We start from the raw sequence: 22,123 nt of genomic DNA, 5'->3' as shown, positions 1-22,123 counted from the left end.
ATGTATCTCTGCATTTGTGAAATACAGATGATGTGGAGGGTGTAAAAAGTTATTACACATGGGAGAATTTTCACAGAGACAAAGACACAGTCTGCAATAGGCAATAAGTGAGGTATGACACAGGGACAGTGCTCTCTACAGAGGCAGAATAAACTAACTGTGGTAAATCACACATGATGTGAGCTGTATTTACTATGTCAAGAAAATGAGCAGTGCCCTGTGATATTTATTTTGTGTGTAAAGTCAATTTGTGATAACTGCTATATATCTACAGCCTTTAGCAACACAGCATATCAGTGCTTTTGCACAAGATTATAAAACGAGAATTCACTGTTTTAATGCTGTTACTTCGTCCTAAGCTAGCTAGTACAGTTATTAATATTTTGTTGTGACTATTTGAAAAAGCACTGTTGCTGCATTGACTTTCTTTGGCAACAGTAAACGTGGTTATTACACTGCTCATTAAAACTGACGAAAGTAACAACTAATACACACATTATTAGCTAACTGAGATAATAACTGCTGTTGCTTTTAATGTTTGAAAGTGTGCACAACTCAGAATTAATTAAGTGATTATGGTATTACAATGAAAGGGAATAAAAGTATTAATTAAGAAACTGACAATTCATAGCAGGAGATTAAGTGATGTGTTTAACTTTGTTTCTGGTTAGAATTACCAATTTGCCACTAAACATTCGACATTGAGCACAGTAGCCTAAATAATGTTGAAACAAGTTTACACAAGGTTAGTAGTTGAAAGAGAGTTTAGTTGAAGCCAAAACAATTCTAAAACTCTTCATTTTGTTATTGCTTGTGAATTTGTAGTAAGATACTATGATAGCCTTGGACGCTGAAGCAAGGTGTTGTAGTTCGGTAGTCTCGAGGTGCTACTCAAAAAAAATACGAAAAGTCCACTGTAATTAGAATTAGAGTAAAGATGCATAGGGTCACTGTAAGCTGACAGGGTGTCTGTCATTACCCCACATGTCAAATACTGTTACCACTCCCAGATTTCATTAGGTGTGACAGAAATATATCACTGCTCATACAGAGAAGTCAGCAAGTCCAATCATGTCATTGAATTAACATTTTGATACTCGTCCTGGGTCGTACGCCTCCCTTCTCCCCAACCCCTCGCCCATGCAACTGAAATGATAGATGATACAGCACTTCATAACTAGTGCAAAAATGCTCTAAAATGTGAATATGTTCGTGTTTATTTAATATACTCTGACTGTAAAGTGGGGTGCCAGCTGCCTCATTATACCTTCCTCAGCATCTTTAAAAATATTCCCATACATTTTGGCATGCAAACATTTGGCGCTATTTTTAACATGCAACTCACCTCGTACTCCAAAACGCTCTCCTAACTGTAACTCACACACACCCATTAGCCTATCGCTGTTAGTCGCTCATACCCACTCGCTCTCAGTTGACCTTTATCACTTATTCATTCTGTGGTTTCTCACTGTCACTATCTCTGTCTTCCTCATTGTCATTATCATACAATTTGTCTCTCATTATCACTGGCTTTGATTCACTTTTATTTTTTCTCTTTCTCTTTATTCCTCCCCCCCCCCCTCTGGAACTGTCCCTTCACTCTTTTGTAGCACTGTTCTGTCACTTCCACTATTTTAATGGCAACTGTGTCCTTTTCTTCCCCTCACACTGCTAGTCCCTCATTCACTGTTTTTATAACATAACTATCTTCCAGTATTTATTACTGTAAAAAATTGCCCCATATTGTAGCAAAATGGTTAGTAGTTTCTCCATGTTATACCAAAGCAGTAGTAAGGCAATTCATGTTACAATAAAACATTAATAGCTTTCCCCATATTATAGCAAAACTCAGTACTGCTACTCATCCTTAAATAGTATTCTATCTTTCTGTCTACGTGTATGTGTAATTATCAGAATGAAATTGTAATAAGTTGCTGCATCTTACAGTGAAGCTCTAACACGTTTACCCATGTTATAGCAAAGTGGTCAAAAGTTGCTCCCTGTTACAGCAATCCATTGTCAAGGTGCTGTTGAATGTCACAGTAAAACTGTAATAGCTTTCCCCATGTTATAGCAAAACCTGATACAATAGTTGTTGTGGTCTTCAGTTCTGAGACTGGTTTGATGCAGCTCTCCATGCTACTCTATCCTGTGCAAGCTTCTTCATCTCTCAGTAGCTACTGCAATCTACATCCTTCTGAATCTGCTTGGTGTATTTATCTCTTGGTCGCCCTCTACGATTTTTACCCTCAACGCTGCCCTCCAATACTAAATTGGTGATCCCTTGATGCCTAAGAACATGTCCTACCAATCGATCCCTTCTTCTAGTCAAGTTGTGCCACAAACTCCTCTTCTCCCCAATCCTATTCAATACCTCCTCATTAGTTATGTGTTCTACCCATCTAATCTTCAGCATTCTTCTGTAGCACCACATTTCGAAATCTTCTATTCTCTTCGTGTCCAAACTATTTATCGTCCATGTTTCACTTCCATACATGGCTACAATCCATACAATACTTTCAGAAACGACTTCCTGACATTTAAATCTATACTCGATGTTAACAAATTTCTCTTCTTCAGAAACGCTTTCCTTGCCATTGCCAGTCTACATTTTATATCCTCTCTATTTCGACCATCATCAGTTATTTTGCTCCCCAAATAGCAAAACTCCTTTACTACTTTAAGTGTCTCATTTCTTAATATAATACCCTCAGCATCACCCGACTTACTTCGACTACATTCGATTATCCTCGTTTTGCTTTTGTTGATGTTCATCTTATATCCTCCTTTCAAGACACTGTCCATTCCATTCAATTGCTCTTCCAAGTCCTTTGCTGTCTCTGACAGAATTACAATGTCATCGGAGAACCTCAAAGTTTTTATTTCTTCTCCATGTATCTTAATACATACTCCGAATTTTTCTTTTGTTTCCTTCACTGCTTGCTCAATATACAGATTGAATAACATCGGGGAGAGGCTACAACCCTGTCTCACCCCCTTCCCAACCACTGGTTCCCTTTCATGCCCCTCAACTATTATAACTGCCATTTGGTTTCTATACAAATTGTAAATAGCCTTTCGCTCCCTGTATTTTACTCCTGGAATCTTCAGAATCTGAAAGAGAGTATTCCAGTCAAAATTGTCAAAAGCTTTCTCTAAGTCTACAAATACTAGACACGTAGGTTTGCCTTTCCTTAATCTAGCATCTAAGAAAAGTCGTAGGGTCAGTATTGCCTCACGTGTTCCAATAGTTCTACGGAATCCAAACTGATTTTCCCCGAGGTCAGCTTCTACTAGTTTTTCCATTTGTCTGTAAAGGATTCGCGTTAGTATTTTGCAGCAGTGACTTATTAAACTGATAGTTCGGTAATTTTCACATCTCTCAACACCTGCTTTCTTTGGGATTGGATTTATTATATTCTTATTGAAGTCTGAGGGTATTTCGGCTGTTTCATACATCTTGCTCACCAGATGATAGAGTTTTATCAGGACTGGCTCTCCCAAGGCCGTCAGAAGTTCCAATGGAATCTTTTCTACTCCCGGCGCCTTGTTTCGACTCAGGTCTTTCAGTGCTCTGTCAAACTCTTCACGCAGTATCATATCTCCCATATTATCTTCATCTGCATCCTGTTCCATTTCCATAATATTGTCCTCAAGTACAACGCCCTTGTATAGACCTTCTATATACTCCTTCCACCTTTCTGCTTTCCCTTCTTTGCTTAGAACTGGGTTTCCATCTGAGCTCTTGATGTTCATGCAAGTGGTTCTCTTATCTCCAAAGGTCTCTTTAATTTTCCTGTAGGCAGTATCTATCTTACCCCTAGTGAGATAAGCCTCTACATCCTTACATTTGTCCTCTAGCCATCCCTGCTTAGCCATTTTGCACTTCCTGTCGATCTCATTTTTGAGACGTTTGTATTCCTTTTCCCCTGCTTCATTTACTGCATTTTTATATTTTCTCCTTTCATCAAATAAATTCAATATATCTTCTGTTACCCAAGGATTTCTACTAGCCCTCGTCTTTTTACCTACTTGATCCTCTGCTGCCTTCACTACTTCATCCCTCAAAGCTACCCATGCTTCTTCTACTGTATTTCTTTCCCCCGTTCCTGTCAATTGTTCCCTTATGCTCTCTCTGAAACTCTGTACAACCTCTGGTTCTTTCAGTTTATCCAGGTCCCATCTCCTTAAATTCCCACCTTTTTGCAGTTTCTTCAGTTTTAATCTACAGTTCATAACCAATAGATTGTGGTCAGAGTCGACATATGCCCCTGGAAATGTCTTACAATTTAAAACCTGGTTCCTAAATCTCTGTCTTCCCATTATATAATCTATCTGAAACCTGTCAGTATCTCCAGGCTTCTTCCACATATACAACCTTCTTTTATGATTCTTGAACCAAGTGTTAGCTATGATTAAGTTGTGCTCTGTGCAAAATTCTACCAGGCAGCTTCCTCTTTCATTTCTTACCCCCAATCCATATTCACCTACTACGTTTCCTTCACTCCCTTTTCCTACACTCGGATTCCAGTCAGCCATGACTATTAAATTTTCGTCTCCCTTCACTATCTGAATATTTTCTTTTATTTCATCATACATTTCTTCCATTTCTTCGTCATCTGCAGAGCTAGTTGGCATATAAACTTGTACTACTGTAGTAGGCGTGGGCTTCGTGTCTATCTTGGCCGCAATAATGTGTTCACTATGCTGTTTGTAGTAGCTTACCCACATTCCTAATTTTTTATTCATTATTAAACCTACTCCTGCATTACCCCTATTTGACTTTGTATTTATAACCCTGTATTCACCTGAGCAAAAGTCTTGTTCCTCCTGCCACCGAACTTCACTAATTCCCACTATATCTAACTTTAACCTATCCATTTCCCTTTTTAAGTTTTCTAACCTACCTGCTCAATTAAGGGATCTGACATTCCATGCTCCGTTCCGTAGAACGCCAGTTTTCTTTCTCCTGATAACAATGTCCTCTTGAGTAGTCCCTGCCTGGAGATCCGAATGGGGGACTATTTTACCCCCGGAATATTTTACCCAAGAGGACGCCATCATCATTAACCATACAGTAAAGCTGCATGCCCTTGGGAAGAATTGCGGCCGTCGTTTCCCCTTGCTTTCAACCGTTTGCTGTACCAGCACAGCAAGGCCATTTTGGTTCCTGTTACAAGGCCAGATCAGTCAATCATCCACACTGTTGCCCCTGCAACTACTGAAAAGGCTGTTGCCCCTCTTCAGGAACCACACGTTTGTGTGGCCTCTCAACAGATACCTCTCCATTGTGGTTGCACCTACGGTATGGCTATCTGTATTGCTGAGGCACGCAAGCCTCCCCACCAATGGCAAGGTCCGTGGTTCATGGGGGGGGGGGGGGGGGCAATTACTCAGTCTTAAATAGTGTCTTGTCGCCACATGTTGCCTGGGTGTATGTGTAATGGATCTCGTCTTCTGGCATGGATGGATATGGTGTTATGGGCGCTCATCAGTGTATTCTTTAGCGCCCATCCTTCTGGCAGGTTCAACTACTGGTAGTAGCAGTACTGGACGTTTCAGCTGCTGGGAGGTGAACAGGCTATCAGAAATGCTACTAAAATTAACAGACACTTACCAGCTTCGTATGCAGGTGTTGGTCTATATTCCTCGACGTCCTCTGGTTCTGCTACTGGCGCACCTAGTTCCCAGGCCCCTGGCTCTGAAAACATGGGAAAAAGGAGCCCAAAATTAGTTATGCAAGGCAATCTAATGGAAGCATGTAGGTGATCTGCAAAGAATATCATATTTTACAAGCAAAATGAATGGATAACTTACAACATAGGCAAGAGAAAATATGAATTTATACATGTCATCATGTAGAGAGCAATTTGTAAAATGATGTGATACTCTACCTGCCCAGTCACAGGCCATTCACTATGTATATGTACAAAGACAAAGGCGACGTGAACTACAGTAACGCTTGTGGCAGTGTGGTCAGTCTAGATAAATTCTGTGAAACTGTTTGCTTTACAGAGCATTGTGTAATGATTGGCAGACTTAAAGGATATGGATCTCAAAAGCGTATTGCTGACACTGATCCATGCTACTCGATCTGAAATTACTTGGAGGAGAGACAATAGTTCATAGTAATGAGCTATAAATACAACATTTCATATCAAAATAAAAGTTAACAGTATCATGATTTTACAAGACAGTGTGCTAAGCTCTATAGTACATTATAGTAATGTCTGTCATTCTTCTGAGCTCAACATCCAAGTCACGAGGAAGTGGAATGACACAGTTTTCCAGATGGACTAATGGTAGGTCAGGGAAATGTGTATGCTCATTCTCCTTATGTCCCCAGTAGGTGTCCATTGAGGGTTCAACAGTGCAGTAGAAGGTTGAGTTTTATATTATAAGTTATCTGATGCAAATTGTCTATGATCAAAGGAATACTGTATAACAGGGACCAATTAAATGACGCAGTGGTGTTAATAAGGCACGGACCTCATTTACAGGAGGATGGAGTCTTGTGGGTTCGGCTGTGATGTAAGTATTCCATGGTTTTCCTAAACCATTGTAGGAAAACGACGCGATGGTTCCTTCTTCAATCACATGTGCGACCAACTGTCATATCCTGGCGAAACATATACATTCTGTGTGTACATAATTAGCACTATTTTTTGTAGTTTTTGTGATAATAAATCCTATATAGATATGACATGACTCTAGACAAGTGACTAAACAAATTAATTAAGTCTTGGTAGCTAAGGAAGCCACAGTATCTACCAAGGTCATGGACTAATTAACAACATATGCTCATAGCCTTCACCCATTCCTGTCAGTAAATGCTCTGTATACTTGTGTCGCAGGCCACTGAAAACAGTCTGTTATTTAAGCATTTGTCCACGAAAACTACACAGCATGAATGGAAGTAATGAGGAAATGTGGATCTTACGACGTTACAGTGACCAGGTGGAGCGAGTGTCACTGTGAAATTACTGTGCTACCCTAATACTTCGGAAAACTGCAGGCAGTTTCTTTTGATCAAAGTACAGATAATTCATCAACTTGGTTGCAGATTATCCGAATTGTGGACTATTTCTGCACTGTTTAGCAATATTTGAAGAAATAAGAAATGAAATTTGAATACTTCTGCTGCATACAAAACGAAAAATTGCATGTAGAACACACATTTCTGATGGTTAATGGATTAAGATAAGATCTGTGAGGATGTAGATTGTAATGCCTAAGAATCTAGATGTGGCAGTTAGTGTCATGTAATTGGTGAAGAAATCAGTCTAATAGAAGAGTCTGAAGACATCCAGTCGATAACTTGAGTGTCATGTACACCAAAACAACTATTTTTAGAGTATACAGGACCAAATTTGTTTGAATAGTTCCAAGTTTTAGCTGTTCAGGATGGGTGTGTAGCATCTTACTGACTGCTAGATGGCAGATCTTTTTCCTTCCTTGAAGTTGTGAGTAGTATATTTGTGGGATTTCTGGCTCAAAGAACATTTTCATGTAAAATTTCCAGGTTTCAAATCAAGAATCTAATTTTGCAATATTCACCAACCAATGTGTACATAAATATAATGAAAACAAAATGTCAAACGAAGTTGAGTGATTGAAAAACATGGAAGGAAATTGTAATTTAATTCAAAGAAAATAAAAAAGTTTTTAACATTTATTCTGACTCAATAACACGAATTAGACGATCTTTATTTGTTTTTTAACCAGAATAAATAAATTGTAATCCTACAATTTTATCTAAATTATCATCATTTGTAAAGATTTTAGTATATCGATCTGGTAGAGTAATTTTATATTTAACATCTAAAGGTAATGAAATTTTATCACCAAATTTAGCTGGCAAAATTCAGCTTTTAAAATGATATATGGTTAATGCTTTTTAAGTTCTGATAATTCAGAAAACACTTCTGAACGACCATTACTATAATTGTTAAGTTCAGCTAATAGATTTTCAATGCTACCATTCCTGTTCATTTTTATTTACATAAAAAATTTAGGGAATCAACAATTAAAACATTTTCCAAACTTTTGGAAAAAAATTAATTTTTGAAAAACTAAAATTTTCAGTTTTTATCTCCTCTGGTTTTCTGAAAATATTTCAAAAGGACATGAAATTACAAAGTTAAAAGTTCTTTATTTTTTATTCATTTTTGCAATTAGAAATTTCCAGTTAGCATTCTATGTTGTGAATCATACATTAAATTATTTTCACCATACATAGTAACATATACAGTTGTAACATTTGGTACATTTTCATTAAAGGATGCACATAATTTCATTGTGTTTTTTGAGTACTTAAAACATTCATTCTTCTAGACATATTAACTACATAAATAGGATAAATTTGAATAAAATGTTATGAAATTTCATTTACATCATTATTTAAATAGGTTATTCTTTTACAGTCTGTAAGGGAATCATAAGTTTTTAAATGCTATTCGGTGGTTAAAGGTTGCAGAATACTAGAGGAAGAACGTCATTTCTTCTATTTCTGAGAATGAAGTTGTCTAATTTAACATGATCGAATAAAGAAGTATCATATAAGCCTAATTGAAAAATTAATGATTAGTTTGGAAAGCAACAGAAATATAGTAAGGTATATAAACATCAGTAGTATTATAGTAATAAGTAATATCTAGTTCAAAATTTCTTTTTCCCTTTAAAACAGCAAATTAAATTGATTGAAGTAAGAAAATAAAATTTTTGCATTTTTCAGTCTTTCTTGAGGTGAATATTCTGGTTGCTATTTAACATAGGAACACGAATTTTCATACTTCTAACAATTTTAAATTTTTTTGAAGTGTAAAGTTACCATTTTCAGTAGTCAAATGAACAATAGAAGCTTACTGATTTTTTTCTCGAATTCCAAGTAAAAACAACATTTAAATCACTTTCATATATAATTTCTTTATAAACTTAAAAATCAACCAAATAATTCTAATGGATAGAGAACTTAATTTTGTTTAGGTTTCATTATTCCATTATTATGAACATGGTTTTCCATATTTAATTCACTCAAAATGGAAGTAGTTGATTAAATAGAGTTGCAGAAGAAATAAAAGGATATTCGATTCTAAATACAATATTATTTCCTATTTAACTGTAATAATGTCAAACAATTTTGAAACTTATTTACCAATAACTTTAAAATTTGAATTACCATAATATGCTGAGAAAACAGTACCATTGTGTGAAAAACATCACGAGTCATAAAGTTGTGGAAGATTTGGATAAATCCAACCATCACCAATCTCACTTTCTGTTTCCCTGTAAGGAGGATTTCAATTATTTCCTGTTTTCTGAGTAACAGGAAGTGAGTAAAATTTATATTTTTCGATTTGGTTCATGATTTATTAAGTGAAAAATTATTAATTCATTTCCTAAACAACTGTTACATAAGAACCATTGAAGTCGATTGAAATATCATTTCCTTCAGTTATAGTTATTTCTAAATTTTGAACTGTATCGATAAATAAAATTTTTTGTTGGGTCATATGGCTCATAAATTGTTGGATTATGAAATTCAAAATTAGGTTTAAATGAAGAAATAATATTAGATTCTTGATTAAAATGAATATTATGAATAAAAAAATTCCATCGGCAAAACTAAAATTTATATAAATTAATTCAAAAGTAATTATTTTAGCAACATCAGTTTATAGAGGGTTCAATAATTTGATTATTAAATCCTAAAATTTAACCAAAACTATATTAATTAACTCAAAATGAATTATTTTAGTAACATCTTTAGCAACAGTTGTTTAGAGGGTTCAATAATTTGATTATTAAATCCTAAAACTTTACCAACGCCATCTTCTTCATTCACATATAATCTTTTATCACTTTCAATAACAATTCTAAACAAAATTTTATCAGCTTTAATATGAATATTTTCATTTTAGATTGAATAAATTTTTCTAAATTTTTGATACTGTATTAATCAACTGAAATTTCTATTGTCTTTGCATCAAAGTATCTTTTATTATATTTTGATATAATATTTGGAGTTAAAAATTTGAATAAAAGCCGCCTAGTGAAACACTTTCATAAGTTGCTCTTATTGAAAGAGTTAATATATCTTCAGAACAGAGGCTATATCATTTAATTGGAATATTCTATCTATCTATATTAAGAAAAATTATGTCAATACACGATGGACTATGAACCAAAAACTAAAGATTCTAGAAAAAAAAAATTATCATGGTAAACTTTTCTGAACTCATTTATATGTGCAGTTATAAAACCAAATATCTGTGAATATAACAACATCAATTACTTATAATTTTATTTTACCACCTGGATTGTTAAAGTGGAGGAAAATTAATGATTTGTATGATCATTCAAAAAGTTGAGATCAACCACAATATCGATAATTTATAAAAATATATGAGGAACTGAAGATAATATTAATGAAAAATAGTAACTTTATTAAAATTAATAATTAAATTATTCCATTAGATAATTGTGAAGGTAATTCTGTTGAGGTTTTTGAGTATTTCATTTTGAAAATCATATATAAGAGAATATTGTACTAGAGGAATACATAAAGGAGTAGAATGTTTTTATTTAAGTCAAATGTATTCAAAATTCCCTAGTTTCGTTAGAGTGAATTTTAATACTTTTTAAGATAAAATGATACAAATTTAAATCATGTTTTTCATTAATTTGTTGTTGGCGATTTAAGTTTTGCTGAAATGAAAGAATTTTGTAGCAAATATTGGAATAAAAATAAATTTGATTTGACAGATATGACAAGAAAATTAATGGAGGCAAATATAGAGAAAAAGTTAAGAATAAAAATTGAGCACATTAAATATATACATTAAATAGAAGCAGTGAACATAAATGTTGAATGTAAAGGTTAAACATACATCATTTAACATAAAAGTTAGTCATAAATGTTAAATGTGAAATAAAAAATTTATCATCATATTTTTTGTTCTTAATAAATGTACGGAAAATATGATCCTGAAGTTAAACAGCCAAACGAAATATGTATCTCAAAGAACAATTATAACAAGTATTTAAGAAAAGGGAAAAACTAGCAATAGTTACAATTGCAAAAGTTAACCAAGGAATTGATGGATTAAGAGAAAAAGCTTTAAAAGCAATAGAAGAAAATAGAGAAATTGAAAAACAAATGGTTCGTTATAACCAACATTATTTAGAAGAATTAATGATATTCCAACAATTAATCATTATGGAAGTGATTATAGAGTTTATGTACTAAGTGAATGGGAAATAAATAGCTTGTTAGAGAATTATGGAAAAACTTAAAAGAAAAAGATGTTAAAAATAAATGTACATGAATGAATTTAAGAATTTATTAATGATATTAAAGATGAGTTAATGATTTATACCTGCTGAACAATTTATTTTTGTTGGGAAATGTCCAATACAATTGAACAGTGATAAATTAAAAATTGGTGAAAAAGAATATGAAGGAACAGAAGTATTAATGAAACTTTTAACTACAAAATTACTGTGGATGATTTAGGAACATAATTTGATCATCTTTATTTCTAAAATTATGCAAGAGTTTTATTTGATTCAAATGCTGTATATAACGAAAGTAGTTCAAATATTATGTAATCAAGTGGAGAAAATAAATATAATAACTTGATTAAAACAATTTTTATACAGTATTTTCCTAGTTTTTCAGAAAGAAATCTTAATTATTCATTAGAAAATGTGGCTGAAATCAGAAAAAAATATTTTCAGGAAAAAAATATTCAGGAAAAACATATTTGGATGAATGACATTACAGATTTAATCGACATATTAACAGTAATTCGTGGTGAAGAATTAGCAGGAAATAAAGATTATATAATGAAAAAGTTGGAGTAATGCGAATGTTAACAAACAAATTTATTGGTTTTATTATGATTGTACCAAAAGGAATGCAAATTTTTTTTTAGATTTTTCAATAATTTACCACATACATTTTGCAAAAGTGAAAAAAATGGTAAAGAATTATTAAACACTTTGATTAATAAAATATCATTTCAGATGCTTCTTCCACGTTATCAATTTTGTGGTCTGGAAATCAAATTAGAAAATATTAGGCAGAGGAGATCAAGGAATTAATACATTAGGTGAAGCATGCAAAGAAAATGGGATTTCTTATGGAGTTAATATTGAATTAGAAAAAACTCATGAACTAGATAAAAAATCACAATTATTTGGAAATCAAAGAATGTATATGAGCCATTGCTGCAACTGCAGTTAGAGGACTAATGTACGGAAATCGAAGATTAGGAATGGGCTTAAATGTTGTGAGAGATGAAGTAGGCTTAAACCCACAGCTTGGTAGAAATGAATAAGGATTATAAAAATTATTTGTAATTTTGTAATCTCAACTGCCCGATTGTCTATACTTTTTTACCAAAAATCAAAATTAATTCAAAATAAATTGAACTTAAACTCAATAATGATCAGTTCAACATTATTGAACCATTTTAACTTATGTACAAAAAAGAAAGAAAGACAAAACTGTTGGAAATTTACTTGCGTTGTGAAAATTTCCCGCTAACAAAAATATGAACAAAACTATTTGGAATGTGGAATAGTAAGTGTAGCTACTTCGCATCATATTGGAACTCATTGGATTTGTTACAATAAAAATAAAGATTTAAAATTTGTTTTTCATTTGTATGTAGGGAATATACCACAACAACTAGTTAAGTATTTGGGAAACATAATCTTGCCTACAATATCGAGAGAATAGAAAAGTGCGACAAAGTAATTCATGGACATTTGTGTTTATTTGTTTTGACATTATTCTGTATGAACTGTCAGTTCAACAATATTTTAAATTTTATAAATGGACATTTTTGAAATAACTCAATAGCGATTTAGAATGAAGAAAAAACTTAAGCTGTTAGATCCAAAATTTAATGATGAAGTCATTTCAAAAATCGAAAATATTCAACCATCAGTGGACTAAAAAATAGTTAGTGAATTTAAACAATTTTATAACAATAACATAACATTGTTAAAGTAGCTAAATGTTATATTTATTTAGAAAACCAATGAATAGTTAATATCAGTGATCCACTTGATAATTTGGATGCAGTTAGTGAAAGATGCTAGGGAACAAGACTTTTAGAACCTATATCATAATATTTAAATGTGTTCATTATGTTTCAATATTATTAATCCAAGAAAGATTGTGAGAAAACTTCATCCAATTATATTAATAAACAAGAACTATGAATTATTTCCCAAAAAAAAGGAAATTAAAGATTGTGTTCAGGAATACATTTAATCCATACGAAAGTGAGTTACAAAAACTTAATTATGAAGTATATGATAAACAAATTATTGAATCTACATTCAAGACTGGAGGTGAACAATAAAATATGCTATATCAGTGAATATTATTTTATGTTAAAAAGTTGTTGTTGTTGATAAGAAAATAAATAGAGATTTACATTTAATGAATTTGATATCTGGATGAGTGATCACAATAAACTTAGCAAAGTAGCTAGTGAAATCAAAAGAATAAAAATAGTTCACAAATCAAGTTTTCTATGTGTTACAATAAAAGATACTGTTAACACTGTTCCAGATGGCATAAAGATAATTGTATTTGTTGATGTAATTTAATTATTTTTATTCTACATAAATGAAGAATGATAATTGTATTTACTATTTGAAGTGCAGAGAGTTTACTCAAACACTTCATCCTCATAGATTAACAACTAATAATGTAAAAACGAAGAATTGAAGGTATTTGTTCTATTTGTAAAACTAGAAAAAGGAAATCCATTAAGAAAACTTTGTATGTGAAGGTCTAAATATTTGTGAACAAATTGTTAATGAATTACATAGACCAAGAAGAAACAATTTTAAAAGAAAAAGCATTATTACTTTTGGAATTGATCTATAGTTATCTATTTAATCAAAATGGATTCTCGAAATTTGAAACTCATTTCGAAAATAAATAGAGGATATAAATATTTATTAACTGTAATAGATGTTTTATCAAAATTTGCATGGGCAATTCTGGTTAAAGATAAAACAGGTAAAAATATAATTGATTATTTCGAAAACATATTTGAGTCGAGAAAACGAAAATAATTTGCAAATAGATAGTGGCAGAGACTTTTATACTAAAGATTTTCAAGTATTAATGAAAAATTTAACAGCAGCCATTTTTCAACTTGTAAAGAATTAAAAGCAACTGCTGTTGAACGAGTTAATACAAAATTGAAAGGAAAAAATGTGGAACAAACTTGCTGTCAATAATATTAAAAATAGGTTGACTTAGTTTCAAAATCAGTTGATGGATATAGTAACAAACCATTCAACAATGAAAAAGCAACCGAAAGATGAAAAAAACTGTAAGAATCTCACTTAGAACTGTTTATGTAACTAATTTCTTAGATAAAGGTTCTAAATATAAAATTGGTGATAGAAAAATGGCTCTGAGCACTATGGGACTCACCATCTGAGGTCATCAGTCCCCTAGAACTTAGAACTACTTAAACCTAACTAACCTAAAGACATCACACACATCCATGCCCAAGGTAGGGTTCGAACCTGCGAATATAGCAGTCGCACGGTTCCAGACTGAAGTGCCTAGAACCACCAGCTGGCTTGGTGATAAACTAAGTATAAGTAGCCAGAATGAGATTTTCACTCTGCAGCAGAGTGTGTGATGATATGAAACTTCCTGGCAGATTAAAACTGTTTGCCAGACTGAGACTCGAACTCGGGATCTTTCCTTTTGCAGGCTAGTGGTCTACCAACTGAGCCACCCAAGCACGACTCACGCCCTGTTCTCACAACTTTACTTCTGCCAGCACCTCATCTCCTACCTTCCAAACTTCACAGAAGCTCTCCTGCGAACCTAGCAGAACTAGCACTCCTGGAAGAAAGGATATTGCGGAGACATGGCTTAGCCACAGGCTGGGGGATTTTTCAGAATGAGATTTTAACTCTGCAGTGGAGTGTGTGCTGATATGAAACTTCCTGGCAGATTAAAACTGTGTGACGGACCGAGACTCGAACTCGGGACCTTTTCCTTTCGCGGGTATGGGCTCTACCAACTGAGCTACCCAAGCACGACTCATGCCCCGTTCTCACAGCTTTACTTCTGCCAGTACCTAGTTTCGTACCTTCCAAACTTTACAGAACTTTAAGCATAAGTAAACTGAAAGGAATTTTTGGAAATGGATATACAGGAAATTCATCAACTGAAATTTTTCAAATTGAAGATGTTAATTACAAATAAATCTTGAGATTTAATGAAATTTTTATGAACAAGAAACGTTGAAAACTAATTTTCCAGATCTTTAAAGGTTGAAAAAGTTTTAAAATAAGAAAGGTAATAAAGTATATGTTACATGGTAAAGTTTTTATAATTGACAGAATAGATGGGTAAATGATTGTAATGTATTTGTTTTAAAACACTAATAAACTTTTTGTATATAAATGAGTTTATCACTGAAAATCTAAACATGTTTGATGTTGAATATAATTAATGCCAAAGTCATTTGGACAACTTACAGTTGATTTGGTGGAATGATAAGTTTTTAATAGAATTTGCATATGAGATGCATATAAATATTCTTATCAATGTTAATTTAAAATTGATTATGAATTGAGTTCTTTGAAATTTAGTGTTCTATTCTAAGAACCGTGTGTAGTTTATTTATATCAGCACACAATTGTTCAGGTGAATATTTATCCAAAGAATTGAAATAATATTGATAACAAACAATTCTTAAAATTTCTTTAATTTTTATTTATTCACCTTGACTTGTTTTAAAATATTTTTATACGTTCTATTGATAACATAATAAAAACTGAACTTTTCATTATCTGCTTGTAGTGAAAAAATTCATGCTTCAATTGATCTTCAGTTTCTATCTGCCTTTCAATTTCGAATGTTATGTTTCGATCATGATGATCATTTTCATCACATTCAACTGCAATTCTACATTCTGTTACGTATAACCCATTTCTGTACTTTTTAATACAGCATTGTATTTCACATTTTTCATTTTTAAAACAATAGAAGGTGATGCTAATGAATTATTGATTTAATTATAATTTTAGATGAAAATGACTAATGAAGTTATCTATTAAGTTTTCTGAAGTTCTTGTTTTTTTAATAACGAAATTATTATTTTTTAAATGAACATTCTATGTGGGTGTAAATATTTATTTATATTTGAGATATTTATCAATTCACTATAAGTTTTCTTATCTTAATTACCTACATGTTTCTTTATATCACCTCAAGAATGTTTATATCTCAAAGTATCAACAACTTGATTTGCATAAAACCAAAGATTATTTTCTTCATCAATGATTACTAAAAGGTGTTTGTTATTAAATATATGTTTCTTATTGTTTGATCCACAACTTACTTCATTGTTATATAGAAAAAGTTAATTATTTTTAATTTTTTTCATTGAAATAAATCATCTGCTAACAAATGGAAAGCAAAAATGAAATGATTTGCTCATTGTTCAATCAAGAAATAGAAATTCAGAGAGAATTTAAAATAACAACACATAATTTGCACTCAAGTTCAGTAGTAAGGATCATAAAAGATGGAAACAAAGAGAACATCTTCATTATAAATTACAAATATTTATTGTGGAAAATATGGAAAGGAAGTTAAAAACTCTGCTAAATCTAATCATAACTTTGATGAATCATGAGATTAGCTTTAAAATATCATAAAACATCGAAAGCAGCTACTATTATGCAAGAGTCCAATTATTTTATGGAAAATGTGTTTGTAAATTTTATTTGAAAATACATAAAAATTATCATATGAGAAAATATTAAAGACAAAATAATTTTTTATTTTTTATTTTGCTGTTTGATTGTTGTAAGAAACCATTCATGTCATATTTTTTGTATTTAATTGATTGTGACTACTTGGTAATGTATTAATTCCATTTTGTAATACAGCACAGTTATCATTATTAATTGAAGCACTTTATATCTTTTCAAATTTTGCAATATCTGTCAACTGAACTGATAGATTGATTTTGCATATTCAATAAATTAATTTAAATCTAATTCAAAGTTTTTATAATTTTGAAATCTTTCTGAGTTTCTATCTAGAATTTGTGCTCTTTGTTTTTTACATTAATGACAGCGTTTTCATCTTTAATCACTTTTGGAAAATTGATATAAGATAAACTAAAATTTGTGATGTAATTATTATTTTATTCTAAGCTATCTATATAAAATAAACACCAACCAGAATTTTACCTCTGCATTTCTTCCATTTCATTTAAGAGTTTATTGATTGATTTTGTTAATAGTCTTCTAAATCAGTTGTCATTAATAATACTCGATTAGTTGTCCTATTATTAAATACTTGTATTTCTTCTTGACTTTGAAAACTGCAAAAAAAATTAACTTTAATTGGTTTTAAAATATTCTTTAATTTAATGATTACTTCTCTTTTTAATTTGATTATAAAGTTCTTGTTGTTTAACAGTATTATAATTATTATTAATTCGAGAAGTATTTATTCTTGATTTGAAAGCAGAACCTTTTCTAGAAATTCTTTTAGGTGATTTTTAAAAAATCTTCATCATCTAGAAAATTGAAGCCTCATACAAGTTTATGATTAATTTCTGGATGTTTATCTACTAAAGCTTTTTGTAAGTAATATTCATTACCGTTATTATTAATATTTTTCTCATTGTCATTATTGTTAATATATTTCTCTAATGAATCTATGAGAGATTCAATGTTGTTTATTTAGATTAGAATAATTTCTCAATTTTTAGTTTTTCAGATTTTACGAAGATCACTTAAAGATTTTTTACTTTATCTTTACTAAATCGTTATCTTTATTAAATATACCTTGGATTGTGTGATAAATTCAATTAAACAACTTTTTCTCAGTTTAGATTAATTTTTTGTTTTTCATTTTTACAGATTTGAAGTAGTTTTTTAAAGATTTTTTTATATCAGATCATTATTGTTATCATTGTTATTAATATTGTCAATAGGATTCACAATCAGACAGATTAATTTTTCTTTATTAATTTTGGATTAATTCTTGAAATTTTCTGTTTTAGCAATTGATCGAAGTTCTTTAAAGTTTTATATTTTAGCTCTGTTCTCTTTATTTCTTTCTTTCATATTAAAATAATAAATTTCCACAGATCTCCTTTAAATACTTTGGTTAGTTTATCATACTTTTTTTGATTGCATTTATATAGAATGAAATTTGATTTTTTATTTTTATTAAAACGATTTCAGTTCAAATGTAGCTATGAGAGTTTTTAGTCTGTATTTGTAAAGAATAATATTTTTAGATCTGAAAAATTTTGAATGAGAAAAACAGAATTTGTTTTCTTTGATAGAGGCAAACGAGATTTCTGCGTTCCTATTTTTAAAGAATAAAATTTATTTCATTTTAAAAATTTTTATGAAAAAAGGTTAATTTGTATTTTTTAAAATGTAGATAAATGAGTTTTTTTGGTTGGCAAAACTGCAAAATTAGATTCTTGGTTTGCAACCTGGAAATTTTACTCCAAAATGTTCTTTGAGCCAGAAACCCCACCAATATACTACTGTTGTGAAAAACTGCCTTTTCAATCTGATATCAATAAATTGTATTCTCTCGAAAATAATTAAAGACAGATCTTTAGGTATAACATTAAAGAACAATCAATATTAAATCACTCCATGTTTCAATGTTTGTCTCTTTGATGTGACATATTTTGAAGAAAGTCCATACTTCTAAATTTTCCTTACAAAAGCACCTTCTGTGGAGTTTGTTAAAAAAGAGCAATTTTGCTCCTTCCTTATTAGAGTTGTGAAACACTCTTTGGTGATGACACCCTGCCAGATGCTATGTTTACTGCAGTGACTAGCACCTGCGGCGTCTCTTCAAAGGAATGTTAGTCAGAGAGGTGGCTTTGACTTGTGCAGCTGATGGGTGATATTGTCCAGGAACTCATCCAAGTTGTCTGCTGGCAGGACCTAACCACACCTGCTGATCTGCAACTCATCTTAATGTGCTTATGTAGTATTTCTATATTGAAACAATACTTAGTCTGCATTTGGCTGTCATTAGGTAGCGCTATGTTAAAAAAATGTTTGTATCAAATGAATTGCTTTAGAATTTCAGTGGGATACCAGCCCCCCCTCCCCTTCGCACACACACACATGCAGTGCTTCTGTCATGAACTCAGCAGAAAAGTGGTGCATGTGAATGTAAAAATTTCGATTATTGTATATCACACTTGGTGTAAGGCACAACTGACCATCAAATTTAATATCTTCCACCTCTGTGTCGAGCTATCCAAGTCCAATACGTATGCCAAAAAGATGTCAGCAACGCAAAAAATGTATTGTGTGATGTTAATCGTATTTTCACACACATATACGTCAATAATTGTGCCCAAGACATTTCAATGAACGCTGAAATTTGGTACATCACTTATATTTTTGTGCCTAGTTACTTCTAAGAAATATACTAAACAGAAATTCCATAGTTTCAAAGTTTTCTGTGATATTTCACATTAGCAAGCAACATTTTATGGTGGAAGATGGTAACACATCATTTTCTACACTGGAAGCTGATTTGCCATTACTCCTTTTTATTACTAGTGTTTCAGTCCTCCTCATGCCTATGTACATAACCAACTTGGGAGTAAGGCTGCATTATTTACCAATTGTAGTTATGGTTCCAAAGCTCCACAGTCAGCTAGTAAATAATTACAACATAACTAAAATATGCAATATAAAAATATACAATGTAAGCACAAACAAACTGAGTGAACGCCAGTTGAGGAAGGAAGGAAGTGATTTCAGGAAATCTTTGTTGCACTGAATAAAACTGAATGTTTTCATAGTACACAAGAAAGTAATGTAAATATTTAATTGCTACACATGAAAATCAAAGATGGTGGTGGAATGAGACAGAGAAAAAACATGACGAAAAACAGTGGTGAAACCAGATGTAGATAAATGGTAATTGTCTCTAAAATATAAAATGCAATCTTTACCACCAAAATATAAGTAACAGTTTGGAATTGACAAACACACACACAAAGATATATGTATACACACACACACACACACACATATATATATATATATATATATATATATATATATATATATATATAGGTACATTTAAATTTTTTGTTTCAGTTGTTCCAATGTGATACATGTACCTTTGTGAACTTACCATTTCTGAGAGCGATTACTGTTACAGTGTGATTACCTGTAAATACCACACTAATGCAATAAATGCTCAAAATCATGTCTGTCAACCTCAATGTATTTGGCAATACGTGTAATGACATTCCTCTCAACAGCGAGTAGTTCGCCTTCCGTAATGTTCGCACGAGCATTGACAATGCGCTGATGCATGTTGTCAGGGGTTGTCGGTGGATCATGATAGCAAACATCCTTCAACTTTCCCCACAAAAAGAAATCCGGGAACGTCAGATCCGGTGAACATGCGGGCCATGGTATGGTGCTTCGATGACCAATCCACCTGTCATGAAATATGCTATTCAATACCTCTTCAACCGCACGCGAGCTATGTGCCAGACATCCATCATGTTGGAAGTACTTTGCCATTCTGTCATGCAGTGAAACATCTTGTAGTAACATCGGTAGAACATTATGTAGGAAATCAGCATACATTGCACCATTTAGATTGCCATTGATAAAAGGGGGCCAATCCTTTCTCCCATAATGCCGCACCATACGTTAAACTGCCAAGGTGGCTGATGTTCCACTTGTCGCAGCCATACTGGATTTTCCGTTGTCCAATATTGCATATTGTGCCGGTTTACGTTATCGCTGTTGGTGAATGATGCTTCGTCGCTAAATAGAACGCATACAAAGAATCTGTCATTGTCCCATAATTTTTCTTATGCCCAGTGGCAGAACTGTACACGACATTCAAAGTCGTCGCCATGCAATTCCTGGTGCATAGAACTATGGAACGGATGCAACTGATATTGATGTAGCATTCTCAACACCGACGTTTTTGAGATTCTCGATTCTCGCGCAATTTGTCTGCTACTGACGTGCGGATTTGCCACGACAGCAGCTAAAATACCTACTTGGGCATCATTATTTGTTGTAGGTCGTGGTTCATGATTCACATGTGGCTGAACACTTCCTGTTTCCTCAAATTATGTAACTATCCAGCGAACGGTCCGGACACTTGGATGATGTCGTCCAGGATGCCGTGCAGCATACATAGCACAAGCCCGTTGGGCATTTTGATCACAATAGCCATACATCAACACGATATCGACCTTTTCCGCAATTGGTAAATGGTCCATTTTAACATGGGTAATGTATCTCGAAGCAAATACCGTCTGCACTGGCGGAATGTTACGTGATACCACGTACTTACATGTTTGTGACTATTACAGCGCCATCTATCACAAAGCGAAAACAGTGGTCCAACTAGAACTTTCATATTTTTATACGTACTACACGAATGTGTAATAAAAAATGGGGGTTCCTATTTAAAATAACGTAGCTCATATCCATTTGACCAATGGCAGCACCATCTAGCGGGCCAACCATAGCGCCATCTGGTTTCCCCCTTCCAGCTAGACGAGTTTCATTGTTTGTAGTTTTTTCGTTTGATGATTATTACATGAGATATTTGGCCCAGTTACTATCAATGGACCACCCTGTATATATATATATATATATATATATATATATATATATATATATATATATTGCTTATCATAGTATGCAAGCATGGTCACCAATTTCTGACTGTGAAATTAAATTCAATAAAGTTGTAGTGTTACGCAACACATGTAAGATTTCAGAACAAAAATTAGTATTGCACTTTCCTCATAACTTAATTTTTCTATGGGTTTTAAAGAATATACACATGCATTGCATATTGGCGCTACTAGTAGAAGGTATGGCTTAAGCGGCACTTGTTGATGACTTAAGTTTGATTGTTGTACACCACTTTCCAGTTACAATAGAACATTAAATTCAGTATTTCCAAATTGTAATAGTGTCTACTACCTATGAAAATACAGGTGCCTTGCATACTGACATAATTGAGATAAACTACAGTGTGGTAGATCAGAAGAGTTCCTTCTCTGTACCATACATTACA

At 32.4% G+C, this 22,123-nt stretch overlaps 1 protein-coding gene across 1 annotated transcript in view; it reads right to left on the bottom strand.

The window, feature by feature from the left end:
* Positions 1 to 1,069: 1,069 nt before the first annotated feature.
* The window catches only part of LOC124551249, a 133,281-nt gene continuing 112,227 nt past the window's right edge, over positions 1,070 to 22,123 (bottom strand). The window contains exons 5-6 of the mRNA XM_047126245.1: positions 5,618 to 5,701; positions 1,070 to 1,146 (exon numbers count right to left, since the gene is read on the bottom strand). Of these exons, the coding sequence (XP_046982201.1) occupies positions 1,070 to 1,146; positions 5,618 to 5,701 (161 nt within the window). The remainder of the gene's footprint in view (positions 1,147 to 5,617; positions 5,702 to 22,123) is intronic.

Source organism: Schistocerca americana, chromosome 9 (assembly GCF_021461395.2).
Source record: "Schistocerca americana isolate TAMUIC-IGC-003095 chromosome 9, iqSchAmer2.1, whole genome shotgun sequence".
Classification (NCBI taxonomy): domain Eukaryota; kingdom Metazoa; phylum Arthropoda; class Insecta; order Orthoptera; family Acrididae; genus Schistocerca; species Schistocerca americana.
The sequence above is the reverse complement of the archived record's forward strand: the minus strand, read 5'-3'. Positions and strand labels throughout refer to the sequence as shown.